Here is a 24,644-nt window from a genome sequence, read left to right as displayed (position 1 = left end):
CGAGACACATTTTCCGAGGAAATCCTGCTCATATTCCGAAAAACTCGCATACAGAGACACTCGTGTTCCGAGGTACCACTGTATGTCTCTAAAATTGGTAGTGAGCTTTTTTTCCTAAGTTCATTTATAGATTTTATAATAGCAATAAGCATGACATATTTGCATAATTTTTTGGGGGAACTTTGACTATTTGTATTAGGAAAACTAAAGATGTTTTGGAAACTATCTCACTACCAATCCTTTATTATATGCTAATGTGTCGGAAAAGTGTCATAGAATGATTATATCTGAAAGGTGTGTTTGTTTATTTAAACTTGAAAATGTGTAAAATTCGTTGGAAAAAAAAAAATGCCCCTTTCTATTTATGCTGCAGTTTTGAAACTTGGAACAATTGCAGCCCTTTTCATATACAACTAGTCAAAAAATATTGGTTGACATTGAACAACTTTTCCAAAACCATTCGAATGCCCCCGGGAAGGCACCCAGAAATTCAGTGAAATAAAACAAACCACTGCTTGGTTAGATAACCAGACAGCAGACTCAAATCAGCCAAAATAACTCCCCCTGCAATGTAAACAAACAGCAGAAAATTTGTGAAACGGCACGAGCTGTTTCGACCCTACCTCACCTCTCATTTAGCGGGAAGTGGGAGGCAGACCGGGTCATCCAGCTGCTCCACCACCATTTCTCATCCTGATGTATTTGTGCCTGGTCGCCCGCTCAGTTCACTCTGGCTCCAATCTCCTTTCATCAGCTAAGCGGTGTTTTGAATTTGAGGCCTTTCCTGCGTACGTTTGTGCAGCATGAGCCAGGAGTTTAGTGTGTGTGTAGCTGCATGTGCTCAGGGTTTACTTTCCTGTGTGCTCCTCGAGTACTGCCCTTGCACTGTCAGGGTTCTCTTCCCTGGAATATTTGGGGTTCACTCCCTTAGGGGGATCCCCTTGCTTCTGGTGGCCCTCACCCATCAGGTAAACTGGTTGTCTGGGACTGTCTTTTTGCTGGGTCTGGAGTTAATCATGACTGGTAGGGCACACTGGTTTGCATGACCTAGCTGGTACACCAAGGTAGTCCATCCAACTTAAATGCCCGGTTGGGTCTATGATTCTTCCTGGTTTACTTGTGCTCCACAGTATGGTGCTTGAGAGTTGCATTTTTAGTTTTATACTTTTCAGTTTTTTTAGGCTGTTTCCATTCATTTGGTGGAGTAATGCTGTGTGTGAGAGGACCTGGATGCAACCAACAATGAGGAACTGAACACCTGGGATCCTCAGATTCAGTATGGAGCAACATACTAGCTCAAGATTGTAGCAAAATGACAGTGGGAGTATGCTACAGAGCTGACACAGCAGCAGCAGAGGAAGTTGCTGATCTGCATAATGTAATCAATGCGGCATCAGAAACCCAAACCCCTAATAATGAGGGACTTTAATAATGAGACCATAGATTGGGTAAATCTAACATCACAAGCAGGAGAAAAATTTCTAGACCTTGGTCAGGACTCTTTTTCTCATACAGCATGCAGTAGAGCCCACATGAGGTAACAGCATTTTAGATCTTGTACTAATATCAGAAGACGGCATGATTGATCAAATAGAGGTAGGGGGAAAAGCTAACCTCCTCATGTGATCACCATATTTTAAGATGGACTAGAAACATAGAAACCCACATAAAGGTCCATCATGATGAATTTCTAGATTACCATCGAGGAGATTATCAAGGAATGAGAGAGGAACTGCAAAACAACACCTGCCCTTGGTGGTTTTCTCCTGTGAGACCTGGAATTCGCCTCTATACTGAACCCGCCTCTTTTGAGTTCGGTTCCTCTTCCCTATACTGGGTGCGTTACGAGGTCCGATGAGAGTACAGCGTACATTCAAATCTGTCGGTAGTGGAATAGCTCTCTCAGAATATTTTAAACATGCTCAAAATATATATTTATGTTACTACAAAATTTTTGAGGATAATGCTCTGCAGTTCTGATTTCAGATTTGTATTTACTTTTAAAGTTGCATTAATTACAGTAACATCTCATTTTCTTTGCAGAGTTATCTTGTCTGCATGCAGTCCATATTTCCATGCAATGTTCACGTCTGAACTTCTAGAGGCAAGACAAACAGAGGTGCCAATACGTGACATTGATGAGCACGCAGTAGATTTGCTAGTTAATTTCTGCTACACCTCAGAAATCACAATAGAAGAGTCCAATGTACAAACTCTTCTACCTGCAGGTCAGTACAACATTTTTGTTTTATAATCAAATATTTAATTAATTTCTTAGCAGACAGTGATCTTGTTATCTGTAATTTTTTTTAATTTTTAATTTAATTGCATTGTCTAGATAAAAGTTCAAAGTGTTAACCAATTTAAGGAATACAGTATCCACTCGATTTAACGGCCTATAAGGGGCTGTACCTTGGTTGTTATTTCCGGAGCTCCGGTATTTCCGAAGTTAAGTGTCGGTAATTTTTCAAGTAACGTTCAGGTAAGATATATTTTATACAGACAGCCACTGGGTTCACCACTCTAGTGCCTTCTACCCTGTGACGTCACAGATTCACGGCACATTGTTTTGATTTGTCATGAGGCTGGAGTATTCATTCCGTGATTTTGTTGGACATATCGGCACAATCAAGGAACATCCGTGCACCATGTCGGCTCCAAATGCACTTGTTGTGTCAGTGATGGCTGACTGGTGGGTGGATGGGCAGGAAGGGAGGGATGGAGAGGCTGAAATGTAGGCAGGCAGAGGCTGGGAGGTAGGCAGGGAGGGAGAGGCAAGGAGGAAGGCAGAGCTTGGGAGGGAGGCAGGCAGATGCTGGGTGGTAGGCAGGGAGGGAGGCAGGCAGGCAGAGCTTGGGAGGGAGGCAGGCAGGCAAGAGGCAGGGAGGGAGGTAGGCAGGCAGAGGCAGCAGGGAGGGAGGGAGGCAGGCAGAGGCTGGGTGGTAGGCATGGAGGGAGGCTGGGTGGTAGGCATGGAGGGAGGCTGGCAGGCAGAGGCTGGGTGGTAGGTAGGTAGGGAGTGGATGGAGATGGATGGTAGGATGGAGATGGATGGAGGGATGGATTGATGGATGGATGGATGGTGCTATGGTTGTTCAGGTGAAGCAGAGAGAGCGTGTGTATGGGAAGTTTTGGGGGAAAGGGGTGTCGTTGGTGGGGGAAGGGACCAGCTCACAACCAGATGTTTAGATGGAAGGAAGGAGGGATGGAGGGAGGAAGGGATGGAGGGGAGGGGAGGGGAGGGAAGGAGGGAGAGATGGAGGGAGGGAATGAGGGAGGGAGGAAGGGGTGGAGGGGAGGGATGGAAGGAAGGAGGGAGAGAGGAAGAGATGGAGGGAGGGAGTGAAGGAAGGAGGAAGGGAAGGAGGGACGAAGGGATGGAGGGAAGGAGGCAGGGATGGAGGGATGGAGAAAGGGTAGGAGGGAGGGAGGGAGGAAGGGAAGGAAGGACAAAGGGATGGAGGGGAGGGATGGTTGGATGGAGGAAGGGAGCTGGGAAGGAGGGATGGAGGAAGGGAGCTGGGAAGGAGGGAGGGAGGGAGCTGAGAAGGAGGGAGGGATGGTTGGATGGAGGGAGGTAGGGATGGAGCACAATGGATGTTGAAGTGAAGCAGACAGCGTGTGTATGGGAAGTATGGGTGGGGGTGGGGGGGGTGTCAGTGGTGGGGAAGGGAAGAGATAAGCCTAACACTTGACCCAGTTAACCAGATGTTTCTTAATTAAATTCTGGATGTACATCATATATATTTTTGCTTGCAGATCTTGTTTAGTAATAATATTAGGGAAATAAAGTTATAAAATACTTGTTTCATGAATGCTTTATTAGATGGAGATTCTCCAGGCTGTCTCTGGCTGGCTGGCAGTCTACTGAGCCATTTCCCAGAAGGAATCTTGGGGAGTGGGGGGAGGCAGAAAGTGAGGGTGTGGGGGGAGAGGTTCAGTGAGGGTGAGGGAGGGGCTGAAAGGGGTAGGCGGCCTGCTTGCCATGTGAGGACCCTCTGATACCAAGACAAACCCAATACCGACCTTCGGTAATATCGACCGCCAGACCGTTATATGAGGCTCTAAATACCGGTCTCCCAAACCAGTCGTTATTACCGGCAGATCGGTATAAAAGAGGCCGTTAAATTGAGTGGATACTGTATAATGTGAGATGGCTTCTATACAAAGCGAGACATTTTATTTAGCTCTAATGTTGATACCAATATTTACAATTAAAAATTGTTGCTGTAAAATATTGCAGATATGTAATATTGAGTAAAATATAAAGCAGCAGCAAAGTCTATTTTTTTTGGGTAATAAAATGTGCTGTTTTCCCTACAGCATGTTTACTACAAATGCAAGAAATTCAGGATGTATGTTGCGAGTTCCTCAAGCAGCAATTGCATCCTTCCAATTGTCTTGGAATCCGTGCATTTGCTGACACACACTCCTGCAGAGATCTCCTCCGTATAGCTGACAAGTTCACTCAGCATAATTTCCAAGAGGTGAAAATTATTATATTTTACTATAGTATAAGGATTGAATATACAGTTAGCTCTTGATTGTGCAATTATCATAATTTTCTGAGGTATCCCCTGGACTTCTTCATGATAGTCAGAGCAATGTGACATCGTACATTAGCACAGCAGGAATGTTATTAGGATCTTATTACCCATTCCTGCTGGGTCAGACTGGTGCTTGGGAGGCAATGAAGAAAAGCTGAATCCATCCTAGAGTGACTGTAGGTGGCTCTTGATTTTGCAGGGACTACATTCCTGTTTGTGTATACAGTACTGTAAATATAATAATGAAAATAAAATGTAAATAATTTGATGCAAAATTTGATGATGTAAATAAAAAGTTTAATGCAAATCAAGCCTTAAGGTACAGTATATGGGAAAAACAGACTTAGATGCCAGAGACATTAAAAAATCCACTTTCTGCCTTCCTTTATTCAGTAAAATGTTTTCTATATTCAATAAAATTCCTGCTTACCAGTACAGGGGTTCCCGACTTAGTAGCAGTCCGAGAAGTCATTCATAAAGCAGTTAGTTGTTCAGAACATTGACCCAGATTTTCCATGTAACTCTTATTTTTCAGTTCTGGAAGCCATTTTGTAGCATTCCTTGACATCTTTTCGAATTTATTGATGTACTTCTTGAGATATGGACACCATACAATTGCTGCATATGCCAATTTTGGTCTCACAAAAGTCATGAATAGTTTCTTTAGTATTTCACCATCTATGTACAGGGGTACCTTGGTTTACGAATTTAATCCGTTCCTGGAGATGGTTCGTAACCCGAAAATTCGTAAACTAAAGCGAATTTCCCCATAAGAAATAATAGGAAATGAATTAAGTCCGTTCCTGACTCCCCCAAAAATTTAACTTCAAAGTAAATTTTATACCTAATTCACTCAAATCTTCCCTACAAAAGTATGTACAAGTTATTACTTACCTTTACTGATGACTCCTGTTGGCGTATGGAAGATGGCGAGGAGGGGGAGGAGGAGAGGTGTTACTGTTTGGAAGGGGAGTCCCCTTCTGTTATAACATCAGGCAGTGAGGACTTCTCTGGGGTGCTCTCTCTGGGATGTTTTGCCTGCATACCAGGACCTGGTTATGGCTTGCTGCATAATTTTCTCACTAGGAAACATTCCATTGAAGATTGTTTTTCACTATGCAACACTTGTCTGTAGTGAGGCATCACATTGCCATTAATAAGATCAATGTGATGCCACATACGTTGCCTGAGCCATCCTGGTCTTTGGACAGAGTGCTCGCTTTCCTTTCATCTCCTCGTTTCGTTGTGGCCCCTTCGGTCCAGGATTGTTTTTCCAAGGCACTTTTCTTGTTGGCTTTGGCCTCTGCGGGTCGGGTAGGGGAGCTTCATGCTCTCCTCCGGCGCAGGGGTTTCTGCTCTTTTGGTCGTGGTGATTGTTTTGTTCGTTTGCAGCCGTCTCCTTCTTTTCTGGCGAAGAATGAGACTGCTGCGTTCCGGAGGGGTCCATGGGTGGTTGATGCTTGGTTGGTCAGGCCGGGGGTGCATCATGTTTTGTGTCCGGTTGCGGCGCTTCGCCGTTATTTGCGCGCCACAGCTTCTGTGTCCGGGGACGCGCTGTGGGTTGATCCGGTTTCCCTTCTTCCCTGTTCGCGGGTTCGGGTCTCTCAGGTCGTCCGCAGGGTTATTAAGTCCAGCCAGCCTGCGGTCTATCCCCGTGCCCATGACGTTCGTAAGTTCGCGGCTCTTGCTGCCGTCTTTGGGAATATGTCTTGGTCTGATATTCGGGCGCGGGGATTTTGGCGGTCGAACAGGGTCCTGGCTGCTCGTTACCTTGTGAATGTCCCTGGGCCTCGTCGGGCCTGTGTTGCTTTGGGTCGGCGGTTGCAGCCAGTTGTCTCGGCTTCGAGTTGAGGAGTGAGCGACGACCGCCTCCCGGGTAAGTCCCTCTTTTTCTGTCTGTGGGTAGTTAGCTCCGGGGAGCCGACGGGGCTCCCCCCAGAAAACCAGCGTTGAATGTAATGAAACGCCATTTTCTGGGTGAGTCCCGGAGGCTCCCCGGCAACCCTCCCTCCCTCCGGTCGGCGGTTTTTCGCGTTTTTGACATCCAGCCTCAAGAACTGAGGTGTGGGTAGCCGGTGTGGGGGGTCTGGGGCTCCCCCTTTCCCCTCCCGGGGAGGGGGGAGCTGCGCAGACAGCGGCGCGGCGGTGTGTGACGTCACACTAGTTTGCTTGTTTTCGGTTATGGAGTTCTATCCACTAGTTCTGTTTTTGGTAGCAATTTTAACCAGACAAGTTAAACAAACCCCTTTTAACAAGGGGTTTGTTTTGAGGCGCTTACCTTTCTGGGTGCCTGTTTCGGTCGATGGCAGACATAGAATGCTTCCAACTACATGGGGGCTTCTATAGGCCATTGCTCCCCTTGCCTCTCTGAGGGGGCCCGGTTCTGGCCGTGGTCCCCGGTAGGCCTAAGAACTCCATACACATGACTGATGCCAAAGTCTGACATTAGCATATCAGCCGGTAAAGCTCCAGGGAGCCTCCGGGACTCACCCAGAAAATGGCGTTTCATTACATTCAACGCTGGTTTTATTTTCATAAGGTTTTAAAGAAAAGCACTCTTTTTACAGTTTAAGGGCTTTCTATTAACTTGAAATTAGGAAACTAAAAGGATTGTCAGACATTATTACCATGCAACAAACATTACCACCATGTTGTAGGAATATAGGAACTTCCAGTACACTACATATTTAATTGTTTCATTTTGTTTTGAAGGTGATAAAATAAAGACAATTAAGAGTTTGTGTATCACTTGTCAACATGTTATTCAAAAAGACACAGTGATTATTGGTTTTTACTATTGGCCATATTTTTTTTTCAGGTGATGGAAAGTGAAGAGTTTATGGAACTGCCAGTCAATCAGCTGATGGATATTATCTCCAGTGATGAGCTCAATGTGCACTCTGAGGAGCAGGTGTTCAGTGCTGTCATGGCTTGGGTCAAATATAATGTCACAGAGAGAAGACCATACCTTGCTCAAGTAAGTTATGTCGGTTGTGTCAAATTGTTTAACATTTTCAATGTGCGTGTTCATTTCTTGCACAAAATGATGCCCATTTACAGATGTAAATAGTTATTTAACCACTGGGTTCTTAAAAGCATTTAAAATAACCCTCAGAGATATTTGGTAGGTAATACTGGCTTTGTTTCTTCATTGTATGAAGGCAAATTTTATTTCCATGCAGTCACAAATGTTTTGAAAGGTAAATTAGACCTTTATGTAAAGGATTAAGATTATTTAAACCTCATTTAAGCATTTTTAATTATACTGTTTTATATTTTTTTAGGATTTGAAAATTTAGTTTCATTAATCCCCAGATGCCTCAATTCCTGTAGGAACTGTACTAAAGTACAATACTGTATATTTTTTCTAGGGGAGCCCCATTGGCTTCCTGGAGCTATCCAGGCTGATATGGATATATTAGCTTTCTGGCATCAGTCAATGTGCATGGAGTTCTTGCCTACCAGGGACCACGAGCCAGAACCTGGCCCCCCTCAGAGGCACGAGGAGCAATGGCCTATAGAACCCCCCCCTTCCCGTGTGCTTGGGAGCATTCTATGTCTGCCATTGACTGGGTTTGTCACCCAGAAAGGTAGGTGCTCCAGAACAAACCCCTATTCTGGTGAAAATATTGCTACTGAAAGAGCTGAATGAGTGAACAGAACTCCGAAAACGAAAATTAGCAATATCGAGGATCTTTGCAACACGATATGTTGGTTCCTTCCCCGGATGCCCCGAGACTGCCCCGTTTTGGTTATAGGGACCTGGATTTGGGGGTGGGAGTTGCTTCGATTTTGGTTCCGTCTGCCCCTCCTTGTCCTTCCCCTTCATTTGTTTATCCAGTTCGTCCCCATTTGCTCCCGTGGCTGCTCTTGCCTTTTCTTTAGAGGTGAGGGGGGGGGGATGGAGGACGGCTCGACTCTGGGTTCTCAGGGTGAGGTTCCCGGGGCTGGGGAGGGGTTGAGTTGGGAGGGGTCTTGGGCCCCATTGGACCCCGCCTGGGATTTTGTACCCTTGGAGCAAGGCTTGGTGTTACAAGGAGAGGGGTTATATTTCGCTCCCTCCTCGTACGAATTGGATTTGGCGTCTACCCCTCCCCGGGTTCGGTTCTGTGATCCCATTAGCTCTTCGGTCCAGTCCTTCCGGAGATTTTCGGCTTCCTGCATCCCGTCCCATGTGGTGCAGGAAGCTCTTGCGGCTTACCTCCTATGCGACCCAGATTATGCTTTCATGATGGAGCAACGTTCCTTCGTGTATGGATCTTCGTGTCCTTACTGGGTTCGTTATGAGTCGTCCTGGTTGGCAGACTGCCCTCTCTTCTCGTTGGAGGCTTGGCATACGTTCTGTCAATCCCGCATGCTTGAGTGGAGGGAGGCGCAGACGGGGTTGCAGATTTTCATGAGGGGGGAGGGGGAATTTGAGCATCTCAATGCGTGCTTGTTCGCCCCTGCCCTTCTGCGGGATGTTGGTGTGATTCAGCCTCGTGTGCAGGTTCTTTCCCTTTCGGCTGCATTGGGTGCGGAGGATTTGCGCATGCATGGCGTGTTGGCTTTGGCCATGCACTTCTTCTCCCTCCTTGAGCTGTCCTTGTGCTGGCTTGAGGTGGATGTGGAGGTACTTGGGGCCGCCTCTGGGTCTGGTGCGTTGCCCTCGGTGGTGCATGCGTTGTCTGTTTTGTTGAAGCTGTTCGCGCTGCTTCTGCGGAATGCGGTTTCGTGGTTTTTTGCTTCTCGACTCGTGTGTTGGCAGGCGGTGCTCTCTTCTTTAGAATCCACTCGGGCCCTGACTTTTAGGCTGTCTTCGCCCTTTTGTCCATTGTTGTTTGCTGAGTCTGCGGTTGTGCAGTATCTGCAGGCAGCTTCAGATAATTGCCGTCCTGTGTCAGATTTGTTAGTCCTCCGGTGGGCTCGTGGAGAACCTTCACAGCAGGGTCATACCAGGGCTCGGGGTTCTTCCCATCATGGTAGGCTAGTACTGTAGTGCCAGATTTGCCAAACAGCCTTCGATACCGTCTGTTTCTGTTCGGAGTGGTGATTGTCCTGTGTGTCACTTAGGTGCTCGTAAGGTGTGTCGGCTGTTTCACGGTTCATCCCATTGTAGGGGCCGTGGAAGGGAGGCTCGCGCCTGGTCCCCACAATTTATGGGCATTTTGGGTTGTTTCATGCAGCTTGTGGTGGCGTTGGGTGGCCCCTCCTCCTTCAGGGGGGTTCGGGGCTGGAGGGGCAAGCCTCTTCTCCTGTACTGTCAGGTAGTCTTGGAGTGGATTCGCTTGGGTGTGGTCGAAACAATCTCGTCCCTAAGGTGAGTTTCCCGTCTATTTCCGGTTCCAAAACGGAACTGCGTGGACCTCAGGCTTATTCTGGTCTTGTCCCGTCTGAACCCGTTGGTTTATTACCCCTCCTTTCGGATGACTACTCTATCCCAGGTCCATCTTCTTTTGGAGTCGGATGCTTGGATGGTGTCCCTGGACCTCAAGAACACATATTGTCCCGATTCATCCGAGGTTCAGGGACTGGCTCGGTTTACTTCTGCTACTACTCCATTCCGCAAGCTGTCTCGTGCATTGTTTCACCTCTGGCCTGCTCATGCGCCGCCTGAGCCATCCTAGTTGTTGGACCGGGTGCTCTCTTATCTCTCTTCTACTCAATTTATTTGGTCGAAGTGATCAACACCTTTCATGTGGTTATTGTAATCACAGATTGCTTTTGGTTTGTTCACAATGACCTGTTGCACTGAAGATGTTCCGTCAGGTTTGTGTACTCGTTTTCTTTGTTCCACTTCTTGTGTATCTGCACTGTGGCAAGTTGTGATGAGTGAAACATCTCGCTAATCTTTCCACAGAATTATAAAAGTATTGTCCTTCCGTCTGAATACAGTTTTATCTACTGGCAGTTTACCCTTTGCTTGTAGCTGAAGATCTTTTAGTGCACCACGCTGCAATCTGAGAGTACCACAGGTGTATACACTTTGTTCAAGCTGCTTCTCACCAAGTTGAAATGCGTTATAGTAGTTACCCCATATATAAATGGTAACCTTTGTTCTTCAGGGGTTCAATCAAGCCCATAACCGTTTGAATTGTCTTCCCAATTCCTGTATTCATTTCAAAATCATAAATGTAACCAGTATGCAATTCAGCCAGCATGTACAGTTTTACTCCATACTTATCAGGTTTATTTAGATTATAAACCTTGAAAGATAGACGTTGATAGATTCCATGACATTGTGCCTTCATCCAAACAGATTTTTCTGAGGAATGTATACTGTTTTACATTGATGTGCTAGATATTACATTACGTTCTAACTTTTCTTGGTCTGTCTTGATTGTCTTTGGGAATGGCATTACAGTATTATGAATATGAAAATACTTTGCAATCGTTACATATTGTTTCGCTGCCATCATAAATGTTTTGAATGAAGGTACATACCACAATTTAGCTGTTTGCCAATACATAGTCATTTCTGGCATCTTCACAATGCCCATCAACATTGTCAGTCCCAAATATCTGGCAATCTCTCTTACACTCACTTCATCCCACTTATTGTTTGTGTTGTTAGAAGCACTGGACATGCTTTGTGATGCATTCAAGTTGGTTTCATATACCATATATTTCAGCCACTCTTGCGTAATAAATAACTGTAAAATTCCCAGAGGAGTGCTTGGTACTGGTACAGTCAAGCCTGGTGTTCCAGTAAATCTGTTTACAAATAGTGCAGTTTTGTCAGTAATCCCGGCTTCACCAGAACTGGTGCATGGGTTACGTGCGGTACGACTTCTAATAGCAGGGCCTGCACGGGTGGCGGTATAAACATCACCACAACCACCCCTCACCTGCTGTTTCAGTTTCAATCACCACACTATCTACATCTTTGTCACTTTTAGTACTTTCAAGATCAGAAAATTGTCCTACCTTGAGGTTACCTTGAGGTGCTTCCGGGGCTTAGTGTCCCCGCGGCCCGGTCGTCGACCAGGCCTCCTGGTTGCTGGACTGATCAACCAGGCTGTTGGACGCGGCTGCTCGCAGCCTGACGTATGAGTCACAGCCTGGTTGATCAGGTATCCTTTGGAGGTGCTTATCCAGTTCTCTCTTTAACACTGTGAGGGGTCGGCCAGTTATGCTCCTTATGTGTAGTGGAAGCGTGTTGAACAGTCTCGGGCCTCTGATGTTGATAGAGTTCTCTCTCAGAGTACCTGTTGCACCTCTGCTTTTCAACAGGGGTATTCTGCACATCCTGCCATGCCTCCTGGTCTCATGTGATGTTATTTCTGTGTGCAGGTTTGGGACCAGCCCCTCAATTATTTTCCACGTGTAAATTATTATGTATCTCTCCCGCCTGCGCTCAAGGGAGTACAGGTTTAGGCTCTTTAGTCAGTCCCAGTAATTTAGATGTTTTACTGAGTGGATTCTAGCAGTAAAGGATCTCTGCACGCTCTCCAGGTCAGCAATTTCTCCAGCTTTGAAAGGGGCTGTCATTGTGCAGCAGTACTCCACTCTAGAGAGCACAAGCGTTTTGAAAAGTATCATCATCGGTATAGCATCTCTAGTGTGAAAAGTTCTTGTGATCCAACCTGTCATTTTTCTTGCAGTTGTGACGGCTACTTTATTGTGTTCTTTAAAGGTAAGGTCTTCCGACATGAGTACACCCAGATCCTTTACATTGCCTTTTCGTTTTATGTTATGATTTGCCTGAGTTTTGTACGTGGTTTCTGTTTTTATATTTTCAATTTTTCCGTAGCGCATGAGCTGGAACTTATCCTCGTTAAACACCATATTATTTTCTGTAGCCCATAGAAAGACCTGATCTACATCTGATTGGAGGTTTGCCGTGTCCTCTATGTTGCCAACTCTCATGAAAATCCTAGTGTCATCTGCAAAGGATGATACAGTGCTATAGGTTGTGTTCTGGTCTATGTCCGATATGAGGATGAGAAAAAGTACTGGAGCAAGCACAGTACCCTGGGGGACTGAGCTCTTCACGGTTGATGGGCTGGATTTTATTTTGTTGACTATTACACATTGGGTTCTGTTAGTCAGGAAATTGTAGATCCATCTGCCTATTTTCCCGGTAATTCCTTTTGAACGCATTTTATGTACAATAACACCATGGTCACATTTATCAAAGGCTTTTGCGAAATCTGTGTATATTACATCAGCATTTTGTTTGTCTTCCATAGTATCTAATGCCATATCATAGTGGTCCAGCAACTGCGACAGGCAAGAGCGCCCTGTTCTGAAACCATGTTGTCCGGGGTTATGGAGATGCTGTGATTCCATGTATTTTGTGATCTTACTTCTTGGCACTCTCTCAAAATTTTTTATGATGTGCGATGTTAGTGCTATCGGTCTGTAATTTTTTGCCTCTGCCTTATTTCCTCCTTTATGGAGTGGTGCTATCTCTGCTGTTTTTAGTATGTCAGGGATAACGCCAGTATCTAGGCTTTGTCTCCACAGAATGTGAAGGGCCTGCGATAGTGGTTGTTTACAGTTCTTGATGAATATGGAGTTCCAAGAATCCGGGCCTGGTGCAGAGTGCATAGGCATACTGTTTATGGCTTCTTCAAAATCTAGTGGGGATAGGGGCGACGTCTGATATATGATTTGATGTTGGTATCATATCCATGAAAAATTCATTTGGGTTATCAATCTTTAGTGCATTTAATGGCTCGCTGAAAACAGAGTCATACTGCTTCCTCAGTAACTCGCTCATTTCTTTGTTGTCATCGGTGAAAGTTCCATCTCCCTTTCGCAGGGGCCCGATACTAGATGTGGTTTTTTATCTTGATTTTGCATAGGAGAAAAAATATTTCGGATTTCTCTCTATTTCACTGATGGCCTTTTGCTTTCTTTGCCTCTCCTGGGTTTTGTATGATTCTTGTAGCTTGAGTTCAATTGTTTCTATTTCTCTACCTAACCTTCTTCGCCGTTCTTGAGATAGGGTACGACTCTCAAGTTGTTCCGCGATTCGTTTTCTTCGCCTATATAGGGAACGACGTTCCCGTTCCGATCTGCATCTCTTTCTCTTTTTTCTTAGGGGTATGTGGTTTGAACATATTTCTAGTGCTACTGAGCTTATTTTTTTCAGGCACTGGTTCAGGTTTGCATTTTCTAGCTGTTCTTCCCAGTTTATTTCTGTGAAGTCCTGGTTTATTTGCTCCCAGTTTATCTGTTTATTATTGAAGTTGAATTTGCTGAAATCTCTTCCACCGGGAATCTGGTGTCAACTAATACCTGGAATATTTTTGGTGTGTGTGTGTCACTTTTCTGTACTTTTGGTGAACACTACTTAGCTTCTCCCTCAGACGTGTTTCTTTCCTGCTTTCATCATGAACTGGCTTTGTTCTTGATCACCATCCATCTTGGAGTAAATGTAGTGTTTATAATGGCACTAACAAATATAGTTAAGGAAAAATAACCAGAACGGGCATGCGTTTTTATGTGAGCGGGAGGCCACAGCGGTCATGAGCGTGAACACAATAACAATTGATCTACTGTGTGGGTGGCAGTGCCATGATGCCGCATGGGCCATCACAGAAAATGGGAAGACGTTGGCGTACCTTTTAAAACAAGTCCCATAATGATCGGGGAAAAATTGATTTTTAACGGATATTTTAATTAAGGACGCAGCGTGAGTCCTCGCCCAGAGTGAGTATATTCCTTTAAGGATGCATTGAGTTATCGGCCAGGCAAAGTGTTAAGCACAAAGATACCACATGCACCAACATTCATGTATTTGCATGCATGCACTGTATAGTCTAATTCCAAAAGTGTATTATGATTATTTTCAGTATTTGATAGCAGCTTTGAGATCCTTAGCCAGTAATGACCTTCACTTACAAATTGATGGTTACAGCGCTACACTTGTTCTTTTCCAGGGCTGTTTCACTAGCACTAATTTAAAAAAATATATACTAATAATAGCTGAAGAAAATACTGTTCTTATAAGTAAATAAGTAAATTATTTACTTAAAATATTCTGTAAGAATTATAAGTAAAATATTCTGTTTTTATTCGTGTTGTTTGACTGTCCTTTTCTATTGCAGGTCCTGGAACATGTCCGCTTGCCTTTGCTCAGTCCAAAGTTTTTAGTGGGAACTGTTGGGTCAGATCTGCTTATAAAAAGTGATGAGGTAAAGTCAGTAGTTGTTAATTGTAGTTTGTACTCTTGTATACCTTGTCTCTCATCTATTTTTAACTTTAGTTATCTCATGCTTCTTTGCCCTTATAAGGTATCTTTCTGGGGGGGAAGTCCCTTCGGCTCCCCGGAGCTTACTAGGCTGATATGCTAATGTCAAACTTTGACATCAGTCATGTGTATGAAGTTCTGTGGGCCTACCGGGAACAACGAGCCAGAATCTTGCGCCCCCTCAGAGAGGCATGGGGAGCAATGGCCTATAGAAACCCCCGTGTGGTTGGAAGCATTCTGTCTACCATCGACTGGGTCAGGCACCCAGAAAGGTAAGCATCCCAAAACAAACCCCTATTCTGGTGAAATTATTGCTGCCAAAAGCTGAACAAGTGGATAGAACTCCCCTAAAAGAAACGAGCATGACGTCACGCGTCGCCGCGCCGCTGTCTGCGTAGCTCCCCCCCTCCCCGGGAGTGGGAAGGGGAAACCCCAGACCCCTCGCGCCGGCTATCCACCCTTCAGTTCTCAGGCTGATGCTAGATGCGGAGGTCATGTGCTTGGCTCCAGCGTTTCCAGCACTGTGCTCTGAGTGTGGTGGCTGTCTTCTAGAGGCCGTAGCCTGGTGGATAGCGCGCAGGACTCGTAATTCTGTGGCGCGGGTTCGATTCCCGCACGAGGCAGAAACAAATGGGCAAAGTTCTTTCACCCTGAATGCCCATGTTACCTAGCAGTAAATAGGTACCTGGGAGTTAGTCAGCTGTCACGGGCTGCTTCCTGGGGGTGGAGGCCTGGTCGAGGACCGGGCCGCGGGGACACTAAAAAAAAAAAGCCCCGAAATCATCTCAAGATAACCTCAAGATAGGGGGTGCGAGAGCCAGAAGTTGTTATACAGTACTTGGGCTGCATGTGCCTAGGGTTTTCGTCCCTAGGTGCCCTGTAAGTCCCTAGGCCCCTTGGAGCTTGGGGCCACCTTCCAAGTTTCTCCTGCCTCTGCTAGGCCGTATTACTGCTCGGTTTTTAGGCTGCCCTCTGGGTGCTTGGGAGTTTTGTCTTCCTTGTTTACTGTAGGGTAAGGGGCAGTTTGCACTGGTGCGGGGCGGAGAGTACTGTGCAGCTTGTTTTCACCATTCACAGCGACCAGCTCTGTTCCTTGGGGTACGTTGTCCTCTTGCGGGGGTTTTGTTTTTCTTTTTGTTTCTGCCTTGTGGGGGGTCCACTTTGCTTCCCCCTTGGTGCCTTACCTGTGCACAGTTCTATTCTGGTGCAGCCCCCTGCTAGGTCCCCGTGAGTGTACACGTCCCTGGGATTCAGCTTTAAATCGTTGCTTGGTATTTTCAGGGTGAGAGCGCCCCCACATCCTCCAAGGCGCCATTCCGGGGTCCAGTGCCTTGGTTCAGCTGCCTTGTTGAAGCTGCTTACGCCGATCTTGTAGGATGCAGTTTCCCTGTTTTACGCTTTCCGGCTCGCTTGTCAGCAGGCAGTGCTTGCCTCCAATCTGGAGTCGGCCTGGGCCCTGGCTCGGCCTGGATGTCTTGGCTCTTTTGTCCACTGCTTTTTGCTCCTTCGGCCGTGGCACAGTATATTCAGGCTGCTTCGGCCAGTTGCCGTTATGTCTGACTTGTTGGTCCTGGGGGTGGGTGGGTCGTGCCAGTGTTTGAGGTTCCTCTCATCGTGGTAGGCCACAGGTGCCAGTTTCGGGCTCGGCTCTGCCTTTGGACCCGTCTTCATATGGCCAGCACGGTGTTCGCCCTGAGCTGGGTTCGGGAGTCTCATAAGGGGCGCCGGCGCTCTCGCGACTCGCCCCATTGATGGGGCGGTGGAGGGTAGGCTTACGCTGTTCACTCACGCCTAGTCCCACGATTGTGGGTGTTTCGGGTCGTTTCCTTCGGTCTGCGGTGGTGTTGGGTGGCCCCTTCACCTTCGGGGGGGGGAGGGGCTGGCGGGGCAGGCTTCTTTTCCTGCACTCCATCGAGTCGTCTTGGAGTGGGTTCGCTTGGGCGTCATCGAAACAATGATGTCCCTCAGATGGGTTTCCCGTCTGTTTCCAGTCCCGAAACGAGACTGCGGACCTACAGTTCATTTTGGACTTGTCCCGTCTGATACCCTGGGTTCATTGCCCCCTCCTTTCGGATGACTACGCAGTCTTAAGTTCAGCTCCTGTTGGACCCGGGTTCTTGGATGGTGTCCCTGGACCTCCGGGACGCTTATTGGCACGTCCCGATTCATCTGGGGTTCAGGGACTGGCTCGGTTCTGCTGTGGGGTATCAAAGTTACCACTTTCATTGTCTCCCGTTCGGGTTGAATCTGAGACCTTGCGTGTTCACATGCCTTACGCAGGTCGTCGTGGCCCGTCTGCGTCTTTTAGGTATTCAGGTGTTGGCCTACCTCGATGACTGGCTGCTTTGGGCTCCCAGCCGGTCTAGTTTTTTGCTAGCTAGGGGTTTGGTTCTCTTCCAGCTCGCCGGGTTCGGGTTCTTTGTGAACTGGAGGAAGTCCCATATGGTTCCCTCCCAGGTTCGGTCATGGCTGAGTCTTGTATGGGGCTCTTGGACTGCTTCCATGTTTCTTCCTCCAGAGTCCCTCCTCCGGCTACGGTCCCGCTTGCGCCTGTTTCTGGGGTGCTTCCGGGTCACCTGGGCGTTTGTGCGGGCGCCTGAACTTCCCGATGGTCTACCCACTGGGTCGGGTCTGGCTTCGTCGGCAATTCTGGTTCCTTCGAGGGATGTCCCTTCCGCCTCTCTCGCGATCGCTAGGTTCGACCCCCGGGGGCCTTGTGTCGGCTGCTGCGTCGCCGGCTTTCTCTTCGGGTTTTTCGGGATTCAGTGCCTTGGCGCCTGCCCGAGCCCTCGGTCCATGTGTTCACGGACGCTTTTTCGTCTCTCGGCTGGGGCTTTGTGACCAGTGCTCACCAGGCTGGCCAGAGTCAGTGGGGTCCGTCCTTTCATCGAGCCCACAGCACAGTGCAGGAGTTCGTAGCGGTGTGGTTTGTGCATCGGAGGGTTCAGGTCGCCTGCGGATCGACAATCCGGCTCCATTCGGACTGCTACCCCATGGTTCATTGCCTGAACCGAGGGGGTTCGATGTGGTCCTTGATTCTTTGGCGCTGGTCGCTTCGGGTGACTCGTCTGCTGAGTTCTCGGGGGTTTGGCTCTCCTGGCTGTTCATGTGCCAGGAGTGTCCCACGCCTTGGCCGACGGCCTGTCCCGTTTCGTTCCCCTCTCCATGGAATGGACGCTCAACGCCGACCCCTTCCGTTGGGTCTGCCAGATGTTCGGGCGCTCCGAAGTGGCCCTCTTCACGTTGGGATGGTTGCGGCCCCTTCCCCAGTATGTGGCGCCCTTCCCCGATCTCGAAGGGGTTTGGGTCGATGCCTTTCGGCAGGACTGGTCGAGGTGGGGGTTCCTGTACCTCTTTTCCCAAGTTCAGCTGTTGCTCCTGGTCCTGACTCACTTGGAGACCTACCAGGGGAGAGTATTCCTCTTGGCCCCGTGGTGGCCGGCTCAGCCGATGTTTCAGGCGCTGCTTGCCTGGTGTCCGAACCCGGAGGTTTTCCTGCGGCTCCGCCTCCTCCAACAGATCGGCCCGGAGCATCACGTGACTGGTTCGATCTTCTCCTCGAGTCTTCGCGTATGGTCTTTTTGACTCGAGTTTATCATCTCTGTGGTGATCAGGTGGCTTCTTTGTTAGTGTCCCACCTGCGAGCTTCGTCTCGGCGGCAGTATGAAGTCTCCTAGTGGTCCTTCCAGTTCTATTTCCATCTTCGTCATTGTGCTTTGCTTTCTGTTTGGGTGGTGTTATCCTTTCTCTCTTGGTCGGCCGAGTGGACAGCACGCTGGACTTGTGATCCTGTGGTCCCGGGTTCGATCCCGGGCGCTGGCGAGAAACAATAGGCAGAGTTTCTTTCACCCCATGCCCCTGTTACCTAGCAGTAAATAGGTACCTGGGTGTTAGTCAGCTGTCACGGGCTGCTTCCTGGGGGTGGAGGCCTGGTCGAGGACCGGGCCGCGGGGACACTAAAAAGCCCCGAAATCATCTCAAGATAACCTCAAGATTGGTTGTTCCAGGAATGTCACCTTATCCTTAACACTGTCGCCTCATATCGTGCGTCGCTGGTGGAGCCGCTTCAGCTTGCTTTCTGTATTGATGTTACTTCTGTGCAGTTTCGCTTCTGTCTCGTGCGTTGTTTCACCTCCAGCCTGCTCATGCGCCGCCTGAGCCATCCTGGTCATTGAACAGAGTGCTCTCTTTTCTTTCTTCTCCTCGGTTTGTTGTGGCCCCTTCTGTTCAGGATTGTTTTCCCAAGGCTCTTTTTTTTCCATTGGCATTGGCCTCTGGGGGTCGGGTTGGGAAGCTTCATGCTCTCCTCCGGCGCAGAGGTTTCTACTCTTTCGGTCTTCGTGCTGGTTTTGCTCGTCTGCCGCCGTCTTCTTTTCTGGCAAAGAATGATGCTGCTTTCTGGAGGAGTCCCTGGGTTGTTGATGTTTGGTTGGTTAGGCCAGGGGTGCATCATGTTTTGTGTCTGTTTGCTGCTCTTTGCCGTTATTTACGCGCCACAGCTTCTGTGTCCGGGGACGCGCTTTGGGTTAAACCGTTTTCCCTTCTTCCCTGTTCGTGGGTGCGGGTCTCCAAGGTCGTTTGCAGAGTTATTAAGGATTGCCAGCCTGCAGTCTATCCCCGTGCCCATGACGTTCGTAAGTTCGCTGCTCTTGCTGCCATCTTTGACAACATGTCCTGGGCTGACATTTGGGCACAGAGCTTTTGGTGGTCAAATAGGCTGGCTGCTCATTACCTGGTGAACGTCTCTGGGCCTAGTCGGGCCTGTGTCGCTTTGGTTCGGCGGTTGCAGCCAGTTGTCCGGACTTCGAGTTGAGGAGTGAGCAGCAACCGCCACCCGGGTAAGTCCCTATGTTTTTCCTGTGTGGATAGTTAGCTCCGGGGAGCCAAAAGGGGGTCCCCCCAGAAAACCAGCGTTGAGTACAATGAAACACCATTTTCTGGGTGAGACCCGGAGGCTCCCCGGCATAAGTCGGCATTTTTTTTTTGCGTGTTTGACATCCAGCCTCAAAACTGAAGGGTGGATAGCCGGTGTGAGGGGCTTGGGGTTCCCCCTTTCCCCGCCTGGGGAGGGGGGAGCTGCACAGACAGCAGCGTGATGACATGTGATGTCATGCTGGTTTGGTCATTTCTTTTAGGGGAGTTCAATCCACTTGTTTGGCTTTAGGTAGCAATAATTTCACCAGAATAGGGGTTTGTTTTGGGATGCTTACCTTTTTGGGTGCCTGACCCGGTCAATTGCAGACATGGAATGCTTCCAAACACACGGGGGGGGGGGGGGGGGGGGGTTTCTATAGGCCATTGCTCCCCATGCCTCTCTGAGGGGGCCAGGTTCTGGCTCGTGGTCCCCGGTAGGCCCACAGATCTCCATCACATGACTGATGCCAAAGTCTGACATTAACATATCAGCCTAGTAAGCTCCGGGGAGCCTCCAGGTCTCGCCCAGAAAATGGCGTTTCATTACATTCAACGCTGTTTTTTTTTTTGTTATTTCTCATGATTTTTCCCTAGGTCTTGATTGTGTCAATTCAATATTCCACAACTTTATTCTCACACCTTCGAGTATTGGCTTGAAGTTTTCAACATTTGTATGATGGTGCAAGGGAAATCCCTGTTGTTATTGGTTTATATAGCCTCCTGGTGGCAGATTTTAGAATCTGTTTGATTTATTGTAAGGAGTGGAAGGAAGCGACTTGTAAATGATACCTATCTTGAGGTTATCTTGAGATGATTTCGGGGCTTTAGTGTCCCTGCGGCCCGGTTCTCGACCAGGCCTCCACCCCCAGGAAGCAGCCCGTGACAGCTGATTAACACCCAGGTACCTATTTTACTGCTAGGTAACAGGGGCATAGGGTGAAAGAAACTGCTCATTGTTTCTCGCCGGCGCCTGGGATCGAACCCAGGACCACAGGATCACAAGTCCAGTGTGCTGTCCGCTCGGCCGACCGGCTCCCACGCTTTACCTAAGATAAATGAGCTTTGCTGCACCAAAATTCCTAGACATATTCCATCATGTTAGGTTATGCTACCTAGTGTCTCAGTATCAGCCCCTGAAAAGTTTTGTACTTGTTTATTTTCTGTAGGGGAGCCTCTGGGACTTCAGTCAAATGGAGTCCGTATGCCTACTGGGAACCACGAGCCAGAACCTGGTTCCCTCAGAGAGGCGAAGGGTGCAATGGCCTATGAAAACTCCACTCTTTGAGAGTATTCATGTCTGCCATTGACAGGGGTTAGGCACCCAGAAATGTAGGCACCCCAAAACAGACCCCCAACTGGTAGAAAATTGCAACTCGAGACCGAACCGAGCTTTAGGACCCCCCCCCCCTCTCCCCCAACAAAAACAAGGTAACAAGCAAATCTCATTAAACCAACGAGCTGCTCGTCTGCTCCGCTTCCTCCCCCCACTTTTTCTTCCCCGTTTCAACCACGCCCAAGCGAACCCACTCCAAAATGACCTGACAGCGCAGGGAAAGAAGCCTGCCCCGCCAGCCCCAAACCCCCTGCAGGAAAAGGGGCCACCCAGCGCCACCGGTGGCCGTGCAAAACGACCCGAAACGCCCACAAATCGTGGGACCAGGCATGAGGGAACAGCGCAAGCCTACCCCCCCCCCCTCCCTTCTCCCCGTCAATGTGGTGAACCGCAAAAGGGCCGGCGCCCCTTATGAGACCCAAAACTTCGCACAGAACGAACACTGCGCTGACCAGACGAAGGTGGGTACAAAGGAGGAGCCGAACCTAAACCTGACACCAGTGGACAGGTTCGAGTTCCTCCACGACAAGAGGAACCCAGAGCTTTCGCACGACCCTTCCGGGAAGGCCCACCACGGGACCCCTGGAGAACCAACAAGCCCGACATAGGATGGCAAGAAGCCAAAGCAGCCTGAATATACTACGTAATGGCTGAAGCATCAAACAAGGGAGAGAAAAAAGAGGAAGACATCCTAAGAGCCAAGGCCCAAGGGGATTCCACAGAGGAGGCAAGCACCGTCTGCCGATACGCGAGCCGGGAGGCATAAAACAGAGCCACCGCATCCCGCAAGATCGGCACTTGATAGAAGCACCGGATAGAATGAGGCCCACTGGTCAGACCCAGAGGCTTCTGTCAGGGGAGGAGACTCGAATGCCTCCGTCGCCACACTGGAAGGGGCATCCCCCGAGGCTGCCCGAGTCTCAAGACCAACTAACCCCTGCCCCGACTCCGAAACCCTCAGACATTTTGAAGCCGGAAGCAGGGGAGGGGGACCAGAACGAACAATAGGAGGGGAAGGACCAGGAGGCTGTGGACTGAACCAGGGTCGAAGTGACCCCCATCCCCCAAGTCCGGGTCCCTATAAGCAAAACGGGGCAGCTGTGGGGCATCCGGGTGAGCAACAAACCTAGCGCATTGCAACAATCAAAGCCTAGAATGCAACGCATGTGCAGCCTGTACCCGAAGATGATCATCCATAGATTGGGTAAATTGAGTCACCAGCAAGCAAAAATACTCACAGTACTCAAGGTCGAAAGTGTCACCGACCCAACAGGCTGCGTGACAAGAGGCAAAAACAGTGAGGGTCACCCTAATACAAGGTGACCAAACAACCATCAAACTCGCACGAAGGAGGGGGGAACCCCGAGGTCACATCCATCGGACCCACGCGTCCCCTAGGGGATTCCCAGGGTCCTGAGTGTTTACTTGAAGAGGACTCGCACTCAGGTAAACCCAGGCAGGGTACTGCCAACTGGCGCCCAAAACTACCAAACAAACTGTCTAAAGCTGAACCCCAGGGACGTGTACACTCACGGGGACCAAGCAGGGGGCACAACCAAGTATCAGGGTGAGGCCAAGCACCAGTGGCAAATAGGGCAGAACCCCCCCACCAAGGCAAAAACAAAAAGAAAACAAAACCCCGCAAGAGGACACTGTACCCTAAGGAACAGAGCCGGCCGCTGTGATAGGTGACAACTAGCTGCACAGCACCCTGCACCCCTACCAGTGTGAAAACTGCCTCTTACCCTAAGGTTAACTAGGGGAGACAAAACCCCCAAGTACCCAAAGAGCGGCTGAGAAACCGAGCAGTAAAACGGACACACAGAGGCAGACCCCGAGGAACTTGTGGAAGGTAACTCCAAGCTGCAAGGGTCCAGTACTTGGGTCCGTGGGTCGCGTGGGTCCGATGGATGTGACCTCGGGGTTCCCCCCTCCTTCGTGCGAGTTTGATGGTTTTTTTCGCGTGTTTTTGACATCCAGTCTCAGAACTGGGGTGTGGATCGCTGGCACGGTAGGTCTGGGGCTGCCCCTTCCCCCTCCCGGGGAGGGTGGGGCCGCGCAGGCAGAGGCACGATGATGGATGATGTCATACTAGTTTGCTCGTTTTTGTTTGGGGAGTTCTATTCACTCGTTCAGCTTTTCGTTGCAATTTTCTCCAGAATAGGGGTTTGTTTTGGGATGTTTACCTTTCTGGGTGCCTAATCCGGTTGATTTTTTTTACCTAAGTGTAATTACCTAAGTGTAGTTGCAGGATGAGAGCTACGCTCGTGGTGTCCCGTCTTCCCAGCACTCTTTGTCATATAATGCTTTGAAACTACTGACGGTCTTGGCCTCCACCACCTTCTCCCCTAACTTGTTCCAACCGTCTATCACTCTGTTTGCGAAAGTGAATTTTCTTATATTTCTTCGACATCTGTGTTTAGCTAGTTTATATCTATGACCTCTTGTTCTTAAAGTTCCAGGTCTCAGGAAATCTTCCCTATCGATTTTATCAATTCCTGTTACTATTTTGTATGTAGTGATCATATCACCTCTTTTTCTTCTGTCTTCTAGTTTTGGCATATTTAATGCCTCTAACCTCTCCTCATAGCTCTTGCCCTTCAGTTCTGGGATCCACTTAGTAGCATGTCTTTGCACCTTTTCCAGTTTGTTGATATGCTTCTTAAGATATGGGCACCACACAACTGCTGCATATTCTAGCTTTGGCCTAACAAAAGTCGTGAACAATTTCTTTAGTATAGCGCCATCCATGTATTTAAAAGCAATTCTGAAGTTAGAAAGTGTGGCATTGGCTCCTCGCACAATATTCTTTATGTGGTCATCAGGTGATAGTTTTCTATCTAGAACCACCCCTAGATCTCTTTCTTTATCAGAATTCTTTCTGAAAGATTTCTCACATAATATATAGGTTGTGTGGGGTCTATGTTCTCCTATTCCACATTCCATAACATGGCATTTATTAACATTAAATTCCATTTGCCAAGTGGCGCTCCATGTACTTATTTTGTCCAAGTCTTCTTGAAGGGCATGACAATCATCTAAGTTTCTTATCCTTCCTATTATCTTAGCATCATCAGCAAACATGTTCATATAATTCTGTATACCAACTGGTAGATCATTTATGTAGACAATAAACATCACTGGTGCAAGAACTGAACCCTGTGGTACTCCACTTATGACATTTCTCCAGTCCGATACGTTGCCTCTGATCACAGCCCTCATTTTTCTATCAGTCAGAAAATTTTTCCTCCATGTTAGAAGCATACCTGTCACTCGTCCAATATTTTCCAGTTTCCAGAACAACCTCTTATGTGGAACTCTGTCGAAAGCCTTTTTTAGGTCCAGATAGATGTAGTCAACCCAACCATCTCTTTCCTGTAATATCTCTGTTGCTCGATCATAGAAACTGAGTAAATTTGATACACAGGATCTTCCAGATCGAAAACCATACTGTCTGTCTGATATTATATCATTTCTCTCCAGGTGTTCTACCCATTTAGATTTAATTATTTTTTCCAATATTTTGATTATTACACTTGTCAATGATACCGGTCTATAATTAAGGGGGTCTATAATTATATTATATAACCGGTCTATAATTAACCCTGCTTCCACTTTTGTAGATTGGAACTATGTTAGCCTTTTTCCACACATCAGCTACAACTCCTGT

At 48.1% G+C, this 24,644-nt stretch overlaps 1 protein-coding gene across 1 annotated transcript in view; it reads left to right on the top strand.

The window, feature by feature from the left end:
* The window catches only part of dbo (Kelch-like protein diablo), a 58,134-nt gene that overhangs the window by 11,899 nt on the left and 21,591 nt on the right, over positions 1–24,644 (top strand). The window contains exons 3-6 of the mRNA XM_045762702.2: positions 2,044–2,228; positions 4,324–4,487; positions 7,366–7,524; positions 14,585–14,671. Of these exons, the coding sequence (XP_045618658.1) occupies positions 2,044–2,228; positions 4,324–4,487; positions 7,366–7,524; positions 14,585–14,671 (595 nt within the window). The remainder of the gene's footprint in view (positions 1–2,043; positions 2,229–4,323; positions 4,488–7,365; positions 7,525–14,584; positions 14,672–24,644) is intronic.

The sequence above is a fragment of the Procambarus clarkii genome, chromosome 56 (assembly GCF_040958095.1).
Source record: "Procambarus clarkii isolate CNS0578487 chromosome 56, FALCON_Pclarkii_2.0, whole genome shotgun sequence".
Classification (NCBI taxonomy): Eukaryota; Metazoa; Arthropoda; class Malacostraca; order Decapoda; family Cambaridae; genus Procambarus; species Procambarus clarkii.
The sequence above is the reverse complement of the archived record's forward strand: the minus strand, read 5'-3'. Positions and strand labels throughout refer to the sequence as shown.